Here is a 23,262-nt window from a genome sequence, read left to right on the forward strand (position 1 = left end):
TGAAACTCCTAAGCTAAGATTATCATTACCCCAGTTGTCAGCACATATCATGAGCCAGGAAGGTATTGGTCCAGGCCAGGCTTTCTCTTGTAAACAATAATTGTTACTTGCCACTAACGGTGATGATGTCATTATATTGAAAACATTTCTAAATCAAGTCATGAACTAACTTGATGCTTAAACAGCCGCCATGGTCTTTCTCAGTGTTTCCACAGGTTTCCCAAACATAAGCACATAAGGTGTAATTGAGTGCCCAACATTAGTAACCACACATGCATTATGTTCCTTGGGAGACTGGAACAGTCATGTAAACAGTACTCACAGTAACGCCAAATAACCAGGCACCTGAAGGTCAGGGCTTTCTGAGATAACACCTGGGTGAATCATCAGTCTGAGCAGGAACTTCCTATTCTGGGAGAGATTAACACACAAAAATCCCCACTACACCCAGCATTTCCCATACTACAAATGCTTTTTTTTTTTTTTTTTTTTTTTGTTTTTAATAAACAACATCTGAGTAAACTGACCTATAATTGGTTGTATCATTACCTCTGCCTGTGTAGCTCATACCAGATATCGATTTTTTTGTTTTTTACCTTATGCTTATTCTGCAGTAGCTCTTATTATGCTTTATCCCAGATAATCCATCCAAGTCTGCTGTCAACTCCAGTGGTTTCGGCCTCACAGGTTTCACTTTAAAACCTCAAACTTCATTTTGCATTGCATTCTTGACGTGTAATCACTTAAATTGGCCCTTTTGATGTCATTACACGGCCGACAAACCTTAACCCTTAGTTTACGTTAGCATGATTTTTACCTTTATGCTCACAAGGAATTTAATTCCGTCATTAATAAATGTAGGTCAATGAAATTTATTTTTAGTGTTTTCACACTGCTAACACACATTTGTCTAGTATGAGGAGCCGCACAGTGAAATCCTCCCATGATCGGTATGTGTACTAATTGATTTTGACAAGTGTTCATTTGTAATCCGTTATCATGTGATCCATAGCGATGTAGGACTCATCCTCACTTTGAGAACGGATTTGCCACAATAGAGAGCCCAATAACGATTCAGTGTGTATGGACTTTCATACAATACTGATTATTTTATAAAGTCTGCCATTGACTTTGTAACATAACTGAGCACTAGACTGGACTGAATTTGTAATGTAGAGGGACACTTGAAAAGCGTTAACTGCGACGAAACAGCTTCATGTAAGAAATCATCTGTTGTGCGTTTAGGGAGTTTGAGAATATCTTCCCACCATGGGTCAGCGCCTGAGTGAGGAGAGCGACCCGGACAAGGAAATCGATGTGGCAGAGCTGCAGGAGTGGTACAAAAAATTTGTTGTGGAATGCCCAAGTGGGACTCTGTTCATGCACGAGTTCAAGAGCTTTTTCGGTGTCACAAATAACAAGGAGGCCTCAGATTACATTGAAAACATGTTTCGAGCTTTTGACAAGAACGGCGTAAGTACAAACCATTGTTTTGTGGCATGATAGACCTTTATCACAGTCATTTTAGAAAGGACTCTTAACTACTCTTGCTGCAATATGAGTCAATGTTTGTTGATTGGATGCATTTTTCACAGTTAGTCCATATTGTGAAAGATGTATTTTTTATCCAAGGGTGGAAAGAAAAACTCGTATTGGCAAACTGTAAGAGGCAAAGCTTCAGTCTTCAGAATTGTGAACATTTCATTGTTTTCTGATCGGTTAATGGCCAAACATTAATCGAAAAAAGAATTCATTCTGAAAATAATTCAGTGCAAATGTACATTTTACTGGTTATTGTCTCTGGAAGAAATGCCCTTTATTTATTTATTTATTTATTTATTTTTACCATGTTGCAGAAATGATCAAGGTCAAATAACATTTAGCTAAAAACTTTCATCAGATTAGCTTCATTTGGATGTTCTCTCCTAATGTACACAGGACAACACCATTGATTTTCTGGAATATGTGGCAGCACTGAACTTAGTCCTCAGGGGAAAACTGGAGCATAAGCTTAAATGGACATTCAAGATGTACGACAAAGATGGAAGCGGATGCATTGATAAGACGGAGCTTCTTGAAATTGTGGAGGTAATATAAATTTTTAACTCTGAACCATTTCAAACATTTCAAAGAATGTCTGTAATGAACTGCAGTCAGTGTGTGAGTCATTGTAACAACCTTTCTTGTCAATCTCAGTCTATTTATCGACTGAAGAAAGCCTGCCACGGAGAGCTGGACGAGGAATGTAATCTCCTGACCCCAGACCAAGTGGTTGACCGGATATTTGAGCTGGTTGATGAAAATGGAGATGGTGAGTCTTTGCAACGGTGTTCTGACAGCTTAAAATGGTCTGTGGATGATTTAAAAGGTCTGTCAGGCTGCCGCAATGGCCGCAGAAAGTAACAGTGTAACAGTGCGCGTGCTCATTGTTGCTTGTGTACACTGAAACGTAGGGTGGTTGTATCTGTACAAAGGGCATCTCCTTCTCAAATTACCGAACAAAGGCATGGTGAAAAGTAGAATTAAAAAATAAAATAAACTGCGTCTCTTCACTTAGGGGAGCTCTCGCTGGATGAGTTCATTGATGGAGCACGGAGGGACAAGTGGGTGATGAAGATGCTACAGATGGATGTCAACCCCGGGGACTGGATGAGCGAGCGAAGAAGCAGCACTGACTCCTAAAGCTGGGGTGAAGACTATCGGCCTGAAACACGAACATTCCTCATGTGTGACCGTTCGTGCTGTGGTTTTGTATGCCGTTTATACTGAATGTATATAAAATAAAACAACAGTCATGGCATTGTGCTGTGTGCTGGTGTGTGTAGAAAATTCAGATGTGTGCTGTATTTTGCTGGTAAAGCGGTCATGTATTCAGGTTTAATATGTATAGCTTACACATATTTATTGTTTATCTGTTGCTAGCTTATCCGTTTGTAGATCTTATGGATTGTGCAGTTATAATGTTGGTTCTTTTGTGTTATATGTCATGAAACAAACATAAAAGTATTCAATAAACACACTTAAACATAGTCTTCATGGGTGTTTTCACTTATTTAGGATTATTTAGGATGACTTAACCTCTTCACTGGACTTTGTGCAGACTTACTTCCATTTACGTCGCTCTGCTTTTAGTTTTGAAGCGAGGCTCTTCCCGTTGACCTGAAGATCAGCAGCATATTTAATCACACTGAACTAAATAAAGTAATAAATGATATCATCCACTAATATGAAGACTAAGAAAAATTTAAGTAGCTGTACACACACACATCACGTTTTAAACTTCAGCTTAATGAGAAATGTCAAGATTCATCAAAAATATTAAAGTATTATCGGCTTTGTATTTAAGTCTGTGGGTCAGACTTAGTTCCAGTGCACCCCACAATTTGATCAGTTTGGGATCTAATGAATTTGGAGGCCTGGTCAACTCCTTGGGCTGTTTTTCATGATTTTTTAGTTGTTCCTAAACCGTTTTTGTGTGTGTCTGTGCCAGGCTGCATCCTGCTGGGGATGGGTGTGGGGTGGGGTTGTCTGGTCTGGTCTAGGTGGGTGGTACATGTCCAAGTAACATCCACATGAATGCCAGGTCTAATATTTCCCAGCAGAATATATAATTGTCACAAAAACGGTCAACGATACTGACTTTTCATGTTGCACAATGTTGTCGCCGATTGGTGGATGATTGTACAAAAGTGAAACCAGTTATTCAAAGGGCGTCAGTTTGATAAAGTCTCGTTTTTGTCTCGCGAGAGGCAGACTTTTAAACCTCGGTGTTTTGCTGCTACAAACCAACTCAGCACGGTCCTATGTGCGTGGCGTTTAAACGTCTGTCCGCAGTCAGCCGTCTGTAAGTTGTTCACGAAGCTTTACTGTCACACGGCAAAACGGTAAAACAGCAGCGGAGGCTGAATTTCGCCTTTTTCTTTTAAGGTTTGTCCACGACTCGAATCAAGTCAGCCTGCGAGTGCTTTACCCAAATTTGTCAATGTCGTCTGAAGTCCAGGAACCAGACAGCTCCGGCACAATTAAGGTAACGCTTGCATTTAGAGGGCAAATATATACACACACATATATATATTCATATGCTAAATTGGAAACGTTAACTTGCTGTTTCCCTTTCTGGTCACTGCAACGTGCTCGCTCGTGCGTCGTGGCACGGTGTATTGCTGCCCCCTCCTGGTTAGTGCGCAGAAGACAAATGGAGGCTGCACTATGTCACCGGGAACTTGTTCCGCTGCCCCGGAGACGAGGCTCTGGCTCACTGCATCAGTGAGGACTGCCGCATGGGGGCAGGCATAGCGGTGCAGTTCAAGCAGAAGTTCAAAGGCGTGCAGGAGTTAAAGGAACAGAGTGAGTCAGCCTTTTTATTACAAAATTTCACCCGGGGTGAGGTTATTGTGACCACTTTATGGTAGAGACGGCTTTTGTGTTTTTCTTTCTTTTTTTTTTTTGATTCACTAAAAGCCCATGCCACCCACAAATATTCTTTATTTATTCTCTAATTTGTGGAAAATTAAAGACCGTGGGTTGTGACATTTATTTTCTCGTAGCAAGAACTTCTAATGACTTTAATACATAATTTATAAACCGTTATATTTGAATTGTGTCTTCCTCTAATTCTTTTTTGATACCCCAACAGAAAAGCTGACAGGACAGTGTGCTGTACTAAAGAGAGACAAACGCTTCGTCTACTACCTGGTAAAGATGTCACAGTTAATTAGAAATATCTGAGAAAACAGAGGTGCACCTCTAAGACGTTGCTTTCCTGTTATTTTACTGTAGATCACAAAGAAAAAGTATAACCATAAACCCACCTATGATAGCCTGACACGGAGCCTGGAGGACATGAGGTCCCACTGCGTAGAGAACGGAGTGACAAGAATATCGATGCCTCGGTTCGTATCATCTGCTGTTATTTATCAAGAGAAATGCTACTTTGCCTGATATAGATCCGCTTAAAGGTTTTAATGTTTAGTCCCTATCATGTTTAAATCATTCTTGTCGTTCTCTTTTTGACAGTATCGGCTGTGGCCTAGACCGACTGGACTGGACGAGAGTGTCGGAGATACTGAAGGAGGTCTTCAAGCACACTGACATCTCCATCACAGTCTACAGCATACCTCAGAGAGCAGAGACCACAGTGATGAAGGAAGGCATGCACAGATGACTGATGCAAAAGTTTCTTTGTTGCCATCACATTTATGCACTTTATGTCTTATTCCCACGGTGTTTGGCCAAAATGATCCTCTTTTCCAGTGTGAAACTGTTATCGATTGAATGGAAATAAATGTCTTGTTTGTTTTTGCAAATCACATTGAAATCACACGAACCTTTGCGAGTAAATGACACATGGGTGTTATGTCGGTGTCACTTCTGCAGTCATCGGTTTCGGTGGCTGCTTTCAAAACCTGTTCATCTGCATGTATTGATAAATGAAGATCTAACTGGGATTTGTTTACCCGTCTCTTTTGGTTTAACGTCACATACAGTGATGGACACTGGGCCTAAAGTATCAGGTATCTCTTTATTTGCCTGTTCATCCACGAGACATTTACACTGTTTACTGAGCAAACGGCGTATTTGCATGTCTATGTGGTCGTCCCACAACCTCTGAAGTGCTCATTGTAGCCTCTCCAGATGGTCGAGGTATTGTATGATCCATTATTGATCAGCTCGGCCATTGTGCTTTGATGCATCCGGGACACAATCGACCAGATGTGAGCGAAAAGAAAGAGGAGCGGGGAATCGGACACCGCAAAGTCAATCCCTCACATCCATTTTCTCCGGTACGAAAACCTTTTAACGCATCATGAAACTCCAGTGGAAAGAGAAGAGATAATTCCAGACACAGTGCACAGTCTGTACTTCAGTTGTTATTCATTACCATAAACCTCAGTAGCTGCGAGACTGTACTCAATAGTTTGCTCCCTGCAGCCCTCCAGTTCTCCTTTGGGGCACCTTCAGTAATTCATGAAGAAAAGGCATTAGCCACTGTCTACACTACACCTCCCCCCCAACCCCCAGCCCCAAATATCCCAGCTGGAAGACTGTACTTTGGTGTCACTGCAACCAACCCCTGCTCTCCTCCTCCTCCTCCTCCTCCCTTCCCATCCCCCTCAATGCCTGGCAATTAGACTCCACACTGCACCAGAGCCGTCTAGCAGCGCTGCAGTGAGTGCAGTGAAATCTCTCTTCATCTCACCCGCTGTCATTCTCAACACGTTGCGGCTGGTGGTGTCCAAAGCCTTTCTCGCCGCACCCGGCAGCCCCCTCTTCGCCTCTTTGTCCACATGCACCCTCTGCTTGTCCCACTGCGGTCCACTGATTCGCCTCCGATGCTCTCCCCCATTCCCACTCAGACTCCTTTTTCTCTCCCGCACACCCCCCCCCCCCCTCTACTCCTCCCCCTGTCCTCCATTCCTTTTTCCCCTCTGCACGATGCGTATGAAATTGCAGAGCTCAGCGTTCTTCTCCACGGGCACTTAGGGAAAAAAGGGAGAGAAAAAAAAAAGAGAGAGATGAGCTGGGCGGGAGGGTTCCTGGTGCACCACATAACTGGCCCCCTTCCAATTAAAGAAGAGAGCTTATGTTATTGAAGAGCAGCCTGGCCAATCAGGCGGCAGTGAAGGCAAAGACGGCAGGAAAAAAAGCAGCAGAACGAGTGGGCAAGAGAAAGAAAAAAAACTGCAGTGTGTTGTGAGTGTGTGTAGTTTTTTTATCCCTCCCCTGAGCAGATCTTTATCAATTTGGATACTCCAGTGTTGGGGTAGCGTTTGAATGGGTGTCTGTGTGTATATATGTGGCAGAGTTTAGAGCGGACAGAGTAAAGGTGTGTCTACAGGGCTGTGTTAGACTTATTTATTCTGAAACTGGAAAGAAAGTAAGAGGAGATTGATTATTTTTCTCTCTATCTCAAAGTGTCTCGGAGCCTGCAGAGAAGGAGAAGAGCTCAAAGTCCACGAGGGAGCAGCCTGCACTTAAGGTAAGCAGTTCCCCCACTATAGGCATGATGCGCTTATTTGCTTCTGAAGTTGTTTCACGTTTACCTATTTATTAATTTTTTGTCTTGTTTTTTGAATGGTTTACCTATCTTCCTTCTTCTAGTCTTTCCTGCATAATGGCATCTTAGTATAGTGATGGATTTACACTTTTTGGGGGATTTTTTTCTCTTTATTTTAAACACTTCAATGAAAAGCAGGGGAAGAGGGAGGGAGCGAGCGAGGGAGGGAGGGGGAAGGTTAGTGCGGGACTCCCTGATGCTCCTAGGCAAGTTTCTGTGCACACGGTTCTCTAGTGCTGCAGTATCCCATTACATCCCTGTGCAAAGCTGCCTCAGCATCCAGCCAGTGCCAGGCTGAGCGAGGCTGTGCTTTCCGAAAACAACTCTCAGTGATTTGATTTTTTTTGTTTTTGTTTTGTTTTGTTTTTTTCTCCCATCTCAGCTTGGGATGAATTAAGTCTTGCCCCCGTTACTGTAATTTTGGCGCCCTCTGATAAGATCTGTGTGCCTAAAAGACTGCTGCAGCCCGTTTGAGTTTTGTCATGCATGCTTTCATTGTGCATTTTGGATGTCAGTGGGGTTTCTGAGATAACAGACCGAATTGGTTCTGATGGCGCTTGAACACGGTGATTAGTTCTAGTTCGGTTGGTCTTGTGTTGTGGGACTTCCTTCAGCCTGAGCCTGCAGCAAAACTAGGCACTCTGATTGGTTAAACTAGCCTTACTGGATTAAGTGCAGCAAAGCAATGATGAAATCATCAATAATATATTTGTGTATCTTTTGCTTTATTTAAACGCCGAAGATATGATTTATCATAATTATAAATTTTACGGAAATAACAAAGGAAAGCGAAACTGGAGCTACAAGCAAATACATCATTTACTAATATGTGTTTTTTTATATGATCATCTGTCATCTTTAATCATATTCAGAACTTATTCATTACACCCCGTGTAAGCCTGACCTTCATCATTTGTGACTGAAGATTTGACACTGTCCAGCAGTGGGCACTGTGTGTTTTCCCTGTTGAAAATGCCCGTGTAAACTGGCCTGCTGCTGCAGAATGGGAGGAAATAATGGAAGGACTGTGTGGTTGTTTTATGTGGGTATGCTAAAAAGCAGCATTAGAGAGGATGATGAATACATATATGTAGTGGTGTTTCCACATTCCTTTGAAGCAATACCTTTCACCCAGTGATAGTAGATGCATAAACTAAACCAGAATTACTGATACCGCTAACTGGCCATAAATTATATTTAAATTATACAAGGTTCAGTTATTTGTGGGGCTTCAGAGCAGGCTGGGAAGAAATTTTCAGCACCATGGACAGAGCACACTCAAGGCACTGTTTATAAGTGCTTCACACAAATTCTTTGAAACCAGCCTGTGTTTGGCAGGCAGTCGGTGGACAGTTCTAACCATGGAAAGTTGTAATAAACTGTCTGCTTACACAAAAGTCTGTATTTGTTGTGTGCTGGCTGTGCACACTCTCACATTTGCCTTTTCAGTCTCAGATGCGAAGAAAACATTTTCATTATTCATGCACCTTTCCTTTTCTAGAACATCTTGAGGAGCTGTGTTTTGGCATACGCACTGAAGACTGCTCTCTGTTTCACATGGAAAGCCTCTCTATTGTCCTTGTCTACCTGTATTATTACTGTGTGCTATAGCTGGGAGTATCCGTAGTGTAGTTTTGCCCTGCTTTCATTATCACTGCAAAGCTCTAAATGTCACTTAAATGTATGATAAACTGCCTGCAGCAGGAGGGTGATTCAAGCCTGACATCTGGTTATTACATTCATTTATTTGCACTGTAACTATATATCTGCTAACAGTGACTACTAATCCATTCCCAGAAATAAACTTAGAAGGTGCTAAGAGACAAAGTGTTTTTTTTTTTTGTTTTTTTTTTTGGAGAAGAACATGTAAAACATGCAATAACTGTAGCTCATGCAGCTCCGAGACGCATTGTGATGCCGAGCATTGTCTCATGTCATGGTTGAGAGCAACCACTAAAGTGTCTTGGCAGGAAGCCGCCAGCATACTGAGAAACTCATTCAGATAGTGATAATCAGAAACTGCAGCTCTTTGATGGGAAACGGAAATGAAACCCCTCACTGTTCCAAAAAATTAGCTGGTTTCCTTCTTTAAGATAGCGCGAGTGAGAGAGATGTCAGAGGTTTGACCTTTTCTCACTAGGCAGAATGACTGGTTTAGGGAAACAGACTTTTAAAGGGCAATTTACCAATATTTAATGATTCAGTGTTTAGCAGCTAGTTGAACCTTTGCAGTGTCACAGCAACAACAAATCTGTTCATATGCTGGTGTTTACATCTGTAAAAGCTCTTCTTCGATTACTTTCAAGGTTTACCTTCATGATGCCTTTAGCTTGTTTGGCAGCGTGCATAGGTTCGATTCCGTCACTCGTTCTGAACCTTGCGGAGTTTTTGGAGGAAGAGAACAGATGCAGGGCTCATCATCACTCATCCACTGAGCGTAACACCTTCTGTCCCAGACTGCATGGCATGGGCGTTTAGTGTGGCCCTGTAAATGATGGTGTAGGCAACATAGCAGAGCAGCAGCGGCTGTCACTGTGACATAAAACCAGAGTTAGCAACAGCGCCCTGACTCTCCGTGTCAGGATGAGAAGAGGTGTGATAATAACTCCGCCAAGCTATGCTGTGTTGTTCAGATGTACAGATAGGCACAGAGGACACTGCAGATGTTTAAGGTGAGCCAACTCTCTGGGCGACGCTAGAATGACACCTTGATAAACACGGTGGACGGTCAGAAGGACAGTTAGTGTGTGTGTGTGTGTGTGTGTGTGTGTGTGTGTGTGTGTGTGTGTACTTGCATCACCTGTTTTCTGGGGACGTAAAATAAACAACATAAGATTGTCACATTCAGTTTTAGGGTGAGGTTCAAGGTTAAGGTGGGGTTATTGTTTTTTTAATGGTGATTACCGTTAAGTTAAGCCTCTAGAAAGAAATATACAAGTCAATGTTAATACAAATGTGTGTGTAAGTACCTCTCTACAACCAGGATGAAGGGACACTGACTAAAGGTTGTAGGATGTGTCTTTTATTGCAAGGTAGATCAAATGAAGAATATAACAGACAGCATGGGACAAAGCATGGAGAAAATAAATCAGACATGAAATGGACAAAAACAGTGAGGGCAAAGTAAAGACGAGAAGCAAGACAAGGGACGAGTAGAGAGAGATGGAGTAAGAGATTGAGAGACTGTCAGAGGCAGAGCAAGAATGGAAGAGAGTGGGTGTGCTTAACCGAGCTACGAGCACTGCAGTACATTGCAGTGCCCAGCCCCCGCTGTGTTCTCTGCTCACCATCCGGTTCCATGCACTGAAAAGACCCCTGCAGCAGCAGAGCTGCACAGCATAGAGGGCTGCCCGCTGACGAACAGCAGCCGCGCAAAGAGCGTTTGACCCTCCATTATGCATCCTGGACGCCTGACGATTAAAGGAGTGGAGGAAACGCGGCGAAACGTGGCAAAACAGCCGACCTGCGCCTGCCAGCACATCGTCACGTAGAGAGAGAGGGAGTAGTCAATTCATGCTCCCCCCTCCCGGATTATGTAAGCGTACAGCACATTCGCTTTGCCAGAGACCGGCTGAATGATTCCACCTTCGCTGGCCATGTTTTCCTCATTAGGGACATCTGCCACGCTGTTTGCTTTTGTTCCAGAGGTAGCATCTTTGTAAACATAGGCGGACACGTTATTGAACGTATTGAAATGGCAACAATGGAGAGGCGAACAGCATGTGCCTTTAAATATGTGCTATTTGTTTCCCTGTGGTTTGACATTTCATTGATGAAGCCGTGCGTGGCAGATATGAACTAACAATCCCACGAATAACTGCTAAGACTTTCATCTAAGACTTAGCGCGAAAGAAAAGAAAACACTTTTTTATTCAGTTTTAAGTCGGGCCGTGTACACTGAATGACTAAAATAGTGTAGCCACGCACTGAAGTTCTGTTGGAATAATTAAACAGCTTCGGCCAGGCAGGATATACTCCCTCAGTCACGCACGAGCGTGTGCATTTACACGCGCATGTAGATTGGAAATGCATCCCAATCACGTGAAAAGCTCCGGGAAGCGAAGAAGAAGCTCGTTTCTGCTTCCATAAACAGTTGCTGTGTTTCCAACCCACTGCCTGCCTGGGGGGGTGGTGGGGCTGAAGCGTGAGAGCTTCCCCCGTTGTATGCTCACTGGTTTTCCTCTGCTCAGCTGATGTAGCTGATCCAGATAGCGTAGCGTGGACTCTCGCCGCTTCCTGTGACATGGTCTGCTTGTGTCTCTCGCTGAGCTCTGGAGTAGTTGAGTCAATCACACCTTGCCAGGCAGGTATTTGCGCTGTTAAATGTGTTTGCCTCGCCACATCCGAGCGTGTTTTGCCTCTGAAATCGCTTGATTGTCACATTTTTCTGCATCAACCCGCGTTAGATTGCACACACTCATTCAGAAATTGATTTACTATTTTTTCAGTGGATGTGTAAAAAGAAGAAAAAAAAAAGTATGTGAACATTCAACCTTGCAAAATCAGACAAAATTGCTTCGGTCATGTCTTTATTCCTTGCCACAGTGCACTACTCACAGGATAATGCCTGAAGGAAAAATGCTGTCTTTGACTATGGATTGAAATCAATTTTGAAAGGAAAAGGAGAGAAAGAAGAAAGGGAAGGACCCGAGAGAAAGCAGTGGAGTGTTGTAGTGTGGGTGAGCTGCAGCAGGGACTGCTGCATTGAGCTGCATAATTAATGTTAAGAGGGTGGAGCTAAAGGCGGAGATAACTTGCTATGAAGAATAAGCTGCTGCCATACTGATAGCACAGAGAAAGGTCTCCCTTTTTTTATTATATTTTTTAAACGGGGAGCCGCTCAGTGGAGACTGAGCACAGAGCAGCATGGAGGCGATATTGTGATGTAAAACCAAGGAGAAGAGCGCTCCGTCTTTTGGTAAAGCTCTGTCTCCCTGTCCCATCTGCTCCCTCAGCCCTCAAAGCCAATCATTCTCCACTGAGCTGTGCACCACAGCCAAATGTCTCAATGCTGGCTGCACTGCTCTGTTAATCATCCAATTTGTAGCAAAACACCTTCCTATATGACACATCTGGTGTAGCTCTCATCTGTTTTGTCTGAATTGGAGCAGGAGGTGGGGGGAGTTGCTTTAATCTGCAGGATGGAGTTATATTTAGTTCTTTTCAGATGCTAGCTTGTTGTTTTTTATTTTTTTATGTGGTGAGGCTGTTTTTATGTGGAGGACGTGTTTTACAGGAAACCTGCTCAGAGATAATCTCTATTCACCTCTCCTCAGTTTCATTTTTAAACACAGTTTCCCTGCATTTTGGACAATCTCCACACTTCCATATTTGTGACTGACAACGATACAGTTGGAACAAGAGGGTGATCGCTCTCAGATGGGAATTAAATGTGAATTGTCACATATCACGAGCATTCAGGCTCTTGTATGTAGCACGTTAGTCCTCTGTACTGTCAGAGCCCAGGACCTCCGGAGTGATATTGCCTGGCCTCTGACCACATCTGTATCACGCTTTTCAACTTGCACCCTTGTCACCGGACGTCATCATCACTGTAGCGGTTCTTTAGTTCTTGGCAAGCTGCTGTGCTGCAGCATCTTTCACATCCTCTTTCGCCTCCTCTCAGTGAATCTTTGCAGGCTTGTGGAATAAAGCTGAAGCCTTTGGAGTGTTTTTTTTTTTATGTTGGATTTTATTTGCTGTAGAAAAAAAAACTGAAAAAAAAACGCAGCTGTGGAAATCTGTCCTTATCAAGGGGTTTGAAGGATTGCACGTGGCCATTTGAAGTTCACCCGGTGCCTCTATATACACAGCTAGGCGGCTGGTACTAATGACAGTTTTATTTCAGCCTCGCCTGAGCCGCAAAAACATAAGAAAATTACAACCGAGACATCATCAGGTGCAAGTAGAGGCTGAGACAATTGATTGTAGAAAGGAGCGAGATGATTCATATGGCTGCTAGTTCGGGAGCAGTCTGAATAATGACAGTTGACTTTATGATAGCCTGCCAACAGTCTGTCTTTAGAAACATACCTTCAGGCTCTGTGCGTGTTTAAAATGCAGTTTAAGAGGTTTTGTGTGTGTTCCCCTCTCTATTCTCATTCTTTCTGTCTCACTCCGAAAGGGATCTGAAGTTTTCGCTGCTCAAAGAAACAACAAAGCCTCATTAAACATATTTTCCTGGCCTGTGAAATCTCAGAAATGAGGGGACATTTTCTGTTTTCTTTCTCTCTCCATTCCCACAAGGGAGTTTTTCAGTGAGAGTTGCCATTTCTTATTGTTGCCAAATAAGAATCTGTCCATCTGACACGCAGAGCGCTGGGAGCAGTGCAGACATCAACATAAAGATTCTTCTTACAAATTAATCCGAGCTTCAAATAATTTGTGTCGTCCGGAATGAAAGGCTGCTGTTGTGAGGAATTTAGTAATTTAGTTGTTCCCTATAATAGAAGAGCTCCTCTGATCTGTGACTCTTTTTTTTGTACGTTTACAAATCAGGTATGCGATAATTAATGGTTTTCATTAGAGTGTAATAAGCCAGGGAAGGAAATCAGGAGAATGGAGGCATTTTTTTTTTTTTTTTTTTTTTTTTTATAGCTGTGTGAGTAGGTGCTTAACATGAAGGGCTGCTTGAGATTATTTTAGGCCACTGTGAAGGCGAAGGACTCGGCATACAGAACAGAAAAAATCTTGAGTTCTGAGAGTAGTGCTACCACGCTCCCTGTGGTTAGAGCTGAGAGATAACAAAGAATAAGAAAATCAAAGTAAAAGAGCGTCTTACTCATCATTTAATGTACGTTGAGCTGAGAGGCATGGACACATTTAAATATGTATTTTGCTGTAGAGCATACTTTGGTAAAGCGGTATGTAATTTAAGGATTAATTATATTTTGCAAAACAAACAAAACATTTGGGCTCAATATTCCACAGTTTTAATGCCTTCGGGTTGTCGGCAGCTTTTCTCCCATCGTGCCTGTTCACGTCGATTTGAACGCAGTATCTCGGAAACGGATCTTGTAATGTTCACCTTCAGTCAAATCACTTTGAGTGTTTTGGCAGGAAATCAAGTCTTGAGTGCAACATCTTCAGAAAAACCTGGACGTATTTTGCTAAGATTTGGCAAAAATATTTAATGGGTTATGACAAAATTCTCATCAGTTCATCCTTTAATCCAAGAGGATGCACATGTTAGAATCTGGTCATAACATCACTGGATGATATATTATAATTATGATGAAATGACACACAAATGTCACACAAATGCCATTTTAAATTCAAGGTCAGTTTCACGACAAACACCTTTTTCTTAAAGTCACGAAAACCCACAACTAAGTGAACACCTTCGGGGATGAAAAATGAAGGCGACAAGTACCAAAAACTCCATAATCTCCACGTTAAAATACTACTTTACAGCACAGATGAACATGTGTACACCCTGGTACAAACAACAATTATTCTGGTCTCTGTAGCTCCAGGTTCCACATTCTGGACAACTGCACTGGGGCTGAATTTGGATAAAACTCAATCATTTAAATTGTATCAAGTTTAGAAAACTTTAGGGCATTCCTAATTGTCTGTCTCAGCTCCACTCAGCCTCCACCTCTTTGCCCATTTTTGAATCAGCCCTGAGTGCAGCAATAACCAGAGTCACCACATTATATGAGGAGGAGCTGAAGGATTGTGGTCACGTAAATGTGTCCTCAGTGTGTCTTGGGTGTGTGTCTGCACAAGACCTTGAAAGTGATATCTCAGTACAAGCGCAAATGTCCACTCAAGTATCATTAGACTTTGGTCAGAGATCAATGTCATAAAATGTGTGGCATTACTCAGCGAGACATGCTGTAATTATAATTCTCATAATTACCCTTTGTTACGTTCCTTCCCAGCCTCCTTCAAATTCACCCACTTTATAATTCAGGTCTAGACAGACACAGATATAAACTACTTCCTGACTAGTTGATGGCGGCATACCTCCGAGGCTATTCTAGCTTGTGACTTAAACGGATAACTCAAGTTGTTTAGAGTGGCAAGTCACTTACGTGGCTTTGTAAAGCTGAAGGTGCTCCGCTGAGTGTTGAGCTGTCGTCCTCACTCATTCTCCACTCGGGTCATTGTGCTGCTGCCATTCCCAGAATAAAATGTTCCTTATGGTCATTTGTATTCAGCTAACGTGTGTCGAGTCAGACCACATTTCAGAGAGTTGTCAGACACAAACAAAAACAATTGGATTTTGAAGAGTAAAGTCCGAACGCTTTGTGCTTTGGTTACGTGTTCCGGCAAAGTTAAGGGGAATCTTGCAGATTTCTTCCCTCCCAAAGAGATTATTGACTTGACAGCAAATTGTCTGGTGTTTCCGAGAGCGCGATGGAGGGTTGCAAAATCTATTTCCTTCCATGATAAGGCTGGTAATAATTGGGCCTCGCAAGAGGGACACGCCATTCATTGCACTATATTGATCAAAATAATTGCTCACATCCTTTTGTGCAGTTCCATGAACAATCTCTCGGCATTGTTATTCGGAGAGCAGCTCGTGGACGACGCTTTTGCAATCTTCACTCTCATCTGGAGCGTTTCCCTGAGCCATCTTTCAAAAAGACTCACGGTGCAGAGATTGACATTGCACGTCATCCTACCAACTGTGTGTCTGTTTTCATTAAACAGGAATGCTTCGTGAACTGTAGCATGGCTGTGCAAATTGCCAGGAGCTTGTATGGAAGTGGCTGCATCATATCTGACAGCTCAGGAGGAGAAATAGGTAAACAAAAAGGGGGGCAGGTGATCAAGATGACGGCACAGTGGCCGTGTATCCCGCTGTATGCTGGAGGGTGCCATGCACTAATTCAACGTGAATCACGTCTGTTGCAGCTTCTAAATTTTCTAAGTCTTTCGTCATGTCAGTGACCCAAAATACATTTCTGTATCCTTACTGCAGCAAGAAAGGAATTAAACATCCGGTGTGACTGAAGACTCTTTGTTCCTTTCATCTCCTTGAGGCCAAAGCAGTGTTCACCTTTTCACTCTGCTGTCATTTTATTGTGTTTAAGGCTTGCTCCTCTCAGACTGTCCTTTTGTATTTGTCAGTTACACAGCAGTGGTTTGTCACACGTGACTCTTTAACCAGCCAGCACTGAACACACGCGCGCACACAGACACACACAGGACTGAGCAGCTCCAGCTAAAATTAGGAAACGGTACAATTCGGAGTGGATCCTTTCCATAACGGGATAACTCAAATCTACTGAAGTAAACTCTTAGCCATCTTGAAACCCATTTTTCTTGCTTAAAGGAAATCATCTGTGGTTTTTAGCCCGTGTTCCTTTCGTGGATGTGATCCTCGTGCATTGTCTGCAGTTATGTAAACCTGACAGCGTCTTTCAGTGCAGTGCAGGGGACTGTTTATCTAGGACATGGCTGGTTTGCGCCCCCTCATTGCAGTGAGTCTAAGAGACCGTGGAAGCAAGTCTGATATTTTTGGGATTTTGTCTTCCTCATCTTGACACAGTAGCCATTTATTTAGTTTGCTGATCTACTAAAATTAACTCAGTAATCCCTAAACAGTGCCATGATAAAGGCACATCAAAATACTTGGATGTATTAATATTTAGGTTGTTACTTGCTGATCTGGGGGGAATAATGCAGACTGAATTTTCTCTCTAGCCCGGATCGTTCTCTCCATCAAGTTAATGCCTGCTGATGTTATATTTCCTTGGTTTCCTTCACCTTCGTTGCTTCCTCTGACAACAGGACCCCCTTTGCTTTGTTTGCACAGTGGTCTCACTTTCCTCTTGGGAAAAGCTACTAATAGCTAGCAAGGATGCATTTCCTCAGTGCCGTAAGTGGAGTCATTTTCTCAAGATATTTTGTACGTGATGGCGGACACAATGGCATAGCGAAAGCGGAGCTTACAGGGAAGCAATCTAAACGCACATGGTGTCAATCTACTACAGCCATTACATTGTGCAGTCAACATTTACTTTATAAATGTGTGTTAAAGAAAAACACTGTCTGTATGCACGTTCATCTTTAGAAAAAAACTTATCGTCTCACTAAGCCAGCGTTAACTTAACTAAGACTGTTTCATATTATATTAGAGAATACACCGATCAGCCACAATATTAAAACCGCCGACAGGAGAAGTCAATAACATTGGGACAATACTATGTTCTTCTAGAAACTTTTGGACCTGCCATTCATGTGGATGTTACTTAGACATGTAGCACCCGCCTAGACCAGACCAGACACCCCCACCCCATAGTAATGACAAACGAAAAACAGCACAAGGTGTTGTCCTGGCCTCCAAATTCACTAGATCCCAAATTGATCAAGCATCTGAGGGATGATCCATGGAGACTCCTCCCCTTAACCCATAGGACCCAAAGACCCCCACTAACAACATCCTGTTTCCAGACACCACAGGAGGCCCCCAGAAGACCCATGTCCATTCTCTGATGAAGGTCGTCATAATGTTGTGTCTGATCGGCATAAATAAGTGATCAGATTATTGATAGTTGTTATCACTGCTGGAAGGAGTATTCAGATTAGACACGCACAGAAACTGAAGATTAGTATCATGACTGATAGGTCAGATTTAATTAGTTGGAAACGGGATCAAATGCAGATCTTTTCCTCACAATAGCTGCACCTCAGCCGGTTGATTTTTCTCTCTTTTATCACAGCCAAGGCTGACACTGCGATCCTCACCACGTTTATCACACTCGAAGGTTTCTTGAGATGTTATGCAGAAAAACGTCCTCACTCCTTATTGACACCAGCCCCATTTCTCTGTTGATTTGTCTTGCCCTTTGATCACTGTCTGGGCATTTCTACCCTTGGGATGAGGCTGAGTAACTGATGCAATGGACTTCTGTTATCACTCGAAATTTCTCAGAAATCTCAAGCTTCTAATATTGATAATTCATTTTATTTGTTACAATAACTAGCTCCTAATATTCATGACTTTAGAATCTTTCATAATTAATGTCCAGCTGTCACGCTATTTGGCATTTTTTTCATCCATTTGTCTTCCGTTTATCTGTATTTTATAAGCTTTGTACAAGCAAATTACCCATTTCTCCTGCATCAGTGTTTGCCGTCATGATCGTTGTGACAGGGAATACCATCATCTCTACCTGCAGCCGCTAATTAGCTAGAATCCATAATAGAAGTAGGAGCTCCCAACAATGGACGCAACTTCAACTTTATTGAAATCCTGTACATTAAAGCTTTAGGATGACACTCCTTTTTATTAAATGAACTGAAATAACTTGGAAAACAAGAAACTGTGGAGACTGTTTGTTGGTAGCAATAAGTGAACAGCTTCTTTGCTTGGCTCCAGCTCAGATGGCAAGTTTGTCGTCTGACCCCAGGTTGGCCAGGTTTCCCCGGTGCCTCAGCTCTATGAGAAATGAACAGACTTGTGGTGACTAGGTGATTGGGCCTAAAAGCGCGGTGAAACAGTGAATTACAGAGTAATCCATACACACATTGAAATTGACAATTTCTCCTTATCTTGTTCCCGGCATGCAGCTGAAAAGTCTAAGAATCTCTCTACAAACGTTCTTTTCTTTTGTGCAGACTCACCATTTTCACATTATAAGGCGAAGAAATGAATCCAAATGGGAAAGTTAAGCTTCAATAGGAGTTAAACTGTGCATTATGTGCCGGTGCACATTTTAAAACGGGCAGTGCTGCCAGCTAAGCTGTCAGTCGACGCCAACCTTTGCATTGTGCAGTATATTACTAATTTCTGCAAAATGACACATCCAAAATGCAGTTGAACCTAACTTTTGTTTGCACTTGTTTGTCTGTTTGCTTCACATTGAAGCACAAAATCCTCTTAGCAAACCTTTTTAGTGTGAGTTTTTGCCACCTTTAGACACAGGCATCCGCACCCACAGATCACACTGACTTTAAAGTCTAAGGGTGTACTGACTGGAATAATTACTCCTTCATCTGTAAAACCAAAATCACTCACAGACATCAGTATTTAATGAACGTATTGGATGACGTCAAACCCTGCCGGTGTCGCTTTTTGTGAAAATGAATTGTGTTAAATGTGATGCGGCTAATAATTGGAGTGCTGTTTGGAGGTGCAGTCCTCTTCTTAATAAATTGCTCTGAATGAATGAGAATGAGAAATCTATTCAGTATCATTAGGTAATGTGACTAAAGAGGGGCAAGTGACCTTAATCGGAGTGTAAAATTTGAATAATATACTGTTGTCACACCTCTGAAAGAAGAAAAGACTTCATGGTAGGAGTTTTTAGCTTGCAGCGCGGCACCACTCAAAACAGGATGTTAGTACACTTGGATGTTTGACCTTCAGCTAGTTCAGTAGGACACCCTGGTGCAATAGGCAACTTACACCAGCGTGACATGAAAACAATACTGCACATTCAGCGAGGAAGTATCTTATATCCAGACGTTGCACTTAATTAACACTATTAACATAAACATACTGTAGATTAAGGAGGATCAAGGTGAAGGAGGTGTAGATGCTATTTTAAATTTTTCCGCAAGTTGCTGAACCTTTTTACGGAAATACTATATCAGGCACAAATGATTAATAAAAGTGCCGCATTTACATATACAAACATGCCTGTAGGGGATATTTAAGTTAACATATCAAAGTAGAGCTACTGGAGAGAATTATTGGATGAACTGCAGTTAAGCGTCTCGCACGGAGGCATCCGTCAACGTAAACCCAGGAAATAATTAGATTGGCCGCTCTTTGACTGGTTGAATGACAAAAGACAATATTGAGCTTGACATGCTGAATAACTGATAATCAGAGACATAATGAGAGGCGCGGTGACTTGGTTCTCATTCATTTCAGTTGGGGACATCATGCAGTGTACTGAGTGTGCTATTGTGGCAGTTTGCACTCTTTTCAACTCTTTCAATTAAAGCAGGGGTCTTCAACGTTTTTCAGGACAAGGACCTCCAAACCGATGGAGAGATTAAGTAGGGACCCCCTACCTACAATATGTGTTATATATTAAACTTGCCCTAGTGCTATTTATAAATATACATTGTTATTATCATTTTGCGTACATTATCAAGCTATTCAAATAATACACAGGCTGAAATATTTATATATATTTTTTTTAATTTATATTTTTTGTTCAAGTGACAAGGAAATCCATTTTGGTCTCAGTAGTTGACCAATAGGAGCGAGCTGCACTGTTTGCTTCTCTTCTGCTAATACTGCAGCACGTCTCTGGGATTTTACCTGCGGACTGAATAGCCCCTCGGAACCTGACAGAGTTCACGTGTGTAATATGTGGCCTCATGATTGGCTCAGCAGCGATGGGGGCGGGCCCCACTGTGTGCTCTCGTGTGGCGCTCTGTGTGAAAAAGTGCGCTGTTGAGACAGCTTCTGTATCGCGGAATGACTGAAAGGTAACATCTTCTGCCTCCATTCATCCCCTTACTAAAATATGTTGGATTCATGTTAATGTGTAGTTAAAGAAATTTTAATTTGTGGGGACGAAATTTAAAAGAAAATATATAAAAAATATCTAATCAACCAAAGATTTGCAGACCCTCCTGCAGTACTTCTGTGGACCCCCCGTTGAAGAAGGATTAAGGAGTCAAATCCTAATAAAAACACATCATTGAACAACCACAGTTATAACAAACAGCTCCAATAAGAAAGGATTTACAATTGTATTAAGATAAGTTGTTTGCCGCAAATTGGGAAAACATCATCAGGTGACGTGACGGGTTTCCATAAATAAGGCAGAAACATGGTGGGAACAAAACAATGTTGGGTCTGTCTTTCAAATATTCCTAAATCTGTTCAAGCCAATCTTCTTCTTCTGTTATGTTTCTGGCAGATTCATCAAAGTGGACCTTTTATTATGATGTTTAGGGGGTATGTATAAGCTTATACTGTAATTTATCAGATCATCATATTTAACGTCCATGTGTGAACAGTTAAGATTATTTCAGCTGGTTTGGTGAAATATGGTGAATGTAGACACAGCAAGCAAGTGCCTCAGAATACTGAGTGACTCTGGGACCAAGTCATTGTCCTTTGACAGATACCAAATGAGACTGAAGCTATTTTTACTACACGAGGACAGTTGATCAAAACCGCTGCAAAAATAGGAGCTCAGAGGAATCAACTTCTCCTGGAGAAGTCAAAGCTTACTTGAACTGTGAATGTTATTTACATTTACTGGCCCATGGTTGTTTCTGTGTATCAGTTAACAGAAATACTGTAAAGCAGTCTGCAGTTTAATTTTGACCAGAAATAGTCTGAGCACAGTAACCTACAAACTGAAGCCACAGCTTGGTCAGAGATTAGTCAAATGGTAGACAAGCCAGACATTAGTCATAAGAATGAAGTGTTGCATTATTTAAGGCTGAATACGGGACATTTTGTCCCTGGAGGCTTGAAACACCAATGAGGGCGAAGGACACAAAGTTGAGAAGGAGAATCATTCTTACATCCCATCATGTAGGTGCTCAATATTTAATAAGGGATGTATAAATATATTTTTTGAAATCTTTCCTCTCCTGCCCTGCACCGTAGTCCAGGTGAAATTGCTTACATTGTGCATGAAACACTCACTGAACAGCTTTGAAAGTGAAACACAGTTATGACTAATATCTGGAGAAAAAACAAAGCACATTTCATTCACACATCAGTTTACCTGCACTTTCTAATCTATCATTCACAATGGAAATCAACCTGGACTCAAGGATCAATGTTGTACTACTCTCCTGTGCACACAGCAACCGCTGGCTTTGACAAGCGGCAGATGGTGTGCTGTACAGTGATTTACTGCTGCATAGCCGGGGGTGCGCTAGTTTTTTGTGAGCCTTTCTCCTCCTGAATAATTGATAGAATACTGTCACTTGGCTGTGTAAGATTTCACATATTGCAGATTGAGTGGAAAGCTTTGGTGTGTGTTACGTGCTTCTTCAAGGGTTTCTGGGTTTTAATTGTCAGGGCATTAACTCACATCTGTTGGGATACAACAGAGATGGAAGACGAAACCTGATTTAATGCGGTGTAGTTATTCTGATGCTTTCTGTCAGACCGGCCTTATTTAGCAGTAATAAAATTATCTGATAAGATTTCCATTATTTAAAGGGAACATCATGAGTGGTTTTGATGCTTTTTGCTGCCGCACATGGTTGTTAAGATAGTCACTCCATATATCAGCTTGAAAATAAATGTTGCAGCATTTTCTTTTTTTTTTTTCCAGTCCTGATGCTTCCTGGTTGGGATAATGACGTCATTTGGCCACTGTGGTTGCTGTTTGCAGTTCCAGAAGTGACATTTAATAGCCTCCCTTTCCAAAGTGCTTTGCTTCCCTTGTTAGCAGTGCAACATCCAGCTGGGTTAATTTGATGACTCATAAAATAGACCCAGTGTGGCTGCTTTGGAGAATTCAAAATGCATTTTGGCCACAAAGTAAAGCAAGTTGTGGTAAAATTTACCTGCCAAGCCTGTTTGTGTTTTCTAACCAGCTGCCAGAAAAGTATATGCTTCTGTTGCAGCACTCTGTTTGACTGTTTGTGCTTTTTGTGCTTTTTGAAGGACGGTTTAGTTTGCACTTTTCTATAGTCGAGATGTTTCTGCTCATATTTCTAGCCTGCTAGCAGTGTGGCTCTATGGGGGGCAATGTTACGGCTGTGTGTCACCCACTTTGTCTGTTTGTCCAGTCTAGACTGGAACAGGATGGATTGCGGTGTGATTTTGTTCTGACTTTTGTGCTGGATAAAGATTGATGGCTTTGGTAACCCACTGAACGTTCCTTCGAGGCCAAAAGCACATTGACATTTTGGACTTTTTACAAAATATTTTAGCGGTTGTTGGATGGACTGCCATGATATTTGAAGATGAATTGCAACAACGCTGGTGATCCCGTCGCTTTTTATCGAGCACTATCATGACCAAAACCGACATGTTGGTTTATATCAAAGCCAAACTAATGACATTTCTATCTCCCCCATGCTATTGTGTTTTAATAGCAAATGTTAGCATGCTAAAATCAAATTATACAAGTAGTTCCGACCAAACAATCTGGTTGATCAATAAGACATTTATAAATCAGCATTACAGCACGGCTGACTCATCACTAAAAATATTGCTCCGCCAAGTCTGTGGCAACATTGTATCCATCTCCATGGCAACACTGTAACTGTTAGAGCTGTAGCAGGAAACGGCTGAAAAATACGCTACAAAATTG

General features: G+C 42.0%; 3 protein-coding genes across 8 annotated transcripts in view; all 3 read left to right on the plus strand.

Moving 5' to 3' along the window:
* The first annotated feature begins 1,020 nt into the window (after positions 1 to 1,020).
* Positions 1,021 to 3,029, plus strand: guca1b (guanylate cyclase activator 1B). The gene is made up of 4 exons (XM_047601686.1): positions 1,021 to 1,473; positions 1,939 to 2,088; positions 2,197 to 2,311; positions 2,558 to 3,029. The coding sequence occupies exons 1-4, from the start codon at positions 1,270 to 1,272 to the stop codon at positions 2,680 to 2,682; spliced, it is 594 nt and encodes a 197-aa protein (XP_047457642.1). The 5' UTR covers positions 1,021 to 1,269; the 3' UTR covers positions 2,683 to 3,029.
* Positions 3,030 to 3,705: 676 nt separating this feature from the next.
* Positions 3,706 to 5,309, plus strand: oard1 (O-acyl-ADP-ribose deacylase 1). Its single transcript, XM_047590738.1, has 6 exons — positions 3,706 to 3,844; positions 3,928 to 4,027; positions 4,182 to 4,347; positions 4,637 to 4,695; positions 4,780 to 4,892; positions 5,017 to 5,309. The coding sequence occupies exons 1-6, from the start codon at positions 3,804 to 3,806 to the stop codon at positions 5,162 to 5,164; spliced, it is 627 nt and encodes a 208-aa protein (XP_047446694.1). The 5' UTR covers positions 3,706 to 3,803; the 3' UTR covers positions 5,165 to 5,309.
* Positions 5,310 to 6,491: 1,182 nt separating this feature from the next.
* Positions 6,492 to 23,262, plus strand: part of LOC125011451 (synaptotagmin-2-like) — a 55,926-nt gene continuing 39,155 nt past the window's right edge. For 3 of the 6 annotated variants that reach the window (XM_047590677.1, XM_047590725.1, XM_047590701.1), the window contains exons 1-2: positions 6,658 to 6,826; positions 6,916 to 6,979. The gene's annotated coding sequence lies outside the window, so the exon portion shown is untranslated. Of the gene's footprint in view, positions 6,980 to 23,262 lie in introns of all 6 variants that reach the window. The other 3 variants (XM_047590693.1, XM_047590716.1, XM_047590709.1) reach the window with 2 other exon arrangements.

The sequence above is a fragment of the Mugil cephalus genome, chromosome 1 (assembly GCF_022458985.1).
Source record: "Mugil cephalus isolate CIBA_MC_2020 chromosome 1, CIBA_Mcephalus_1.1, whole genome shotgun sequence".
Taxonomy (NCBI): Eukaryota; Metazoa; Chordata; class Actinopteri; order Mugiliformes; family Mugilidae; genus Mugil; species Mugil cephalus.

Coding starts and splice junctions, on each gene's coding strand:
- guca1b (XM_047601686.1), top strand. CDS start 1,270: ATGGGTCAGCGCCTGAGTGAGGAGAGCGACCCGGACAAGGAAATCGAT. Junction 1,474..1,938: donor GAGCTTTTGACAAGAACGGC/GTAAGTACAAAC, acceptor TAATGTACACAG/GACAACACCATTGATTTTCT. Junction 2,089..2,196: donor AGCTTCTTGAAATTGTGGAG/GTAATATAAATT, acceptor TGTCAATCTCAG/TCTATTTATCGACTGAAGAA.
- oard1 (XM_047590738.1), top strand. CDS start 3,804: ATGTGCGTGGCGTTTAAACGTCTGTCCGCAGTCAGCCGTCT. Junction 3,845..3,927: donor CTGTCCGCAGTCAGCCGTCT/GTAAGTTGTTCA, acceptor TTTTCTTTTAAG/GTTTGTCCACGACTCGAATC. Junction 4,696..4,779: donor AACGCTTCGTCTACTACCTG/GTAAAGATGTCA, acceptor ATTTTACTGTAG/ATCACAAAGAAAAAGTATAA.